Below are 365 nucleotides of genomic sequence, written 5' to 3'. Positions count from 1 at the left end.
ATGGAGCTGCTCAGCAGGGTGTGGTCGATGGGGTCCTCGCTGGCCAGAACTTCCCGGACAGCAGCCTCGAAAGTGGCCCCCACGTTCGTGTCATCCTTGGCGCTGGTCTCGAAGTACGGACAGCAGCCGTTTTCCTCACACCAAGCCCGGGCCTCATCCTCGCCGACCTCCCGCTCCTCCTTGTCCACCTTGTTTCCCAGCACCACAAAGGGGAAGCTCTCCGGGTCTCGTACGTCTGAGTAATACATGAACTCCTTCTTCCAGCAGCCCAGGTTCTGGAAGCTCTGCAGGTCGTCCACAGCGAAGGTGAGCAGGCAGCAGTCCGCCCCGCGGTAGAAGGGCGTGCGCAGGCTCTTGAAGCGCTC

The 365-nt window shown here is 61.9% G+C and overlaps 1 protein-coding gene across 1 annotated transcript; it reads right to left on the bottom strand.

Moving 5' to 3' along the window:
• Window positions 1–5: 5 nt before the first annotated feature.
• LOC107682059 (ras-related protein Rab-9B-like) lies at window positions 6–362 on the bottom strand (the record flags this gene model as incomplete). Its single annotated transcript, XM_016478442.1, has 1 exon — window positions 6–362. A coding segment is annotated over one exon (357 nt), but the record flags the coding sequence as incomplete, so codon positions are not given.
• Between the last annotated feature and the right edge of the window lie 3 nt (window positions 363–365).

This window comes from Sinocyclocheilus anshuiensis, unplaced genomic scaffold, assembly GCF_001515605.1.
Source record: "Sinocyclocheilus anshuiensis isolate Anshui unplaced genomic scaffold, SAMN03320099.WGS_v1.1 C31432241, whole genome shotgun sequence".
NCBI classification, from domain to species: domain Eukaryota; kingdom Metazoa; phylum Chordata; class Actinopteri; order Cypriniformes; family Cyprinidae; genus Sinocyclocheilus; species Sinocyclocheilus anshuiensis.
Note: the sequence above shows the minus strand (reverse complement) of the source record. Positions and strands in the feature narration are given on the sequence as shown.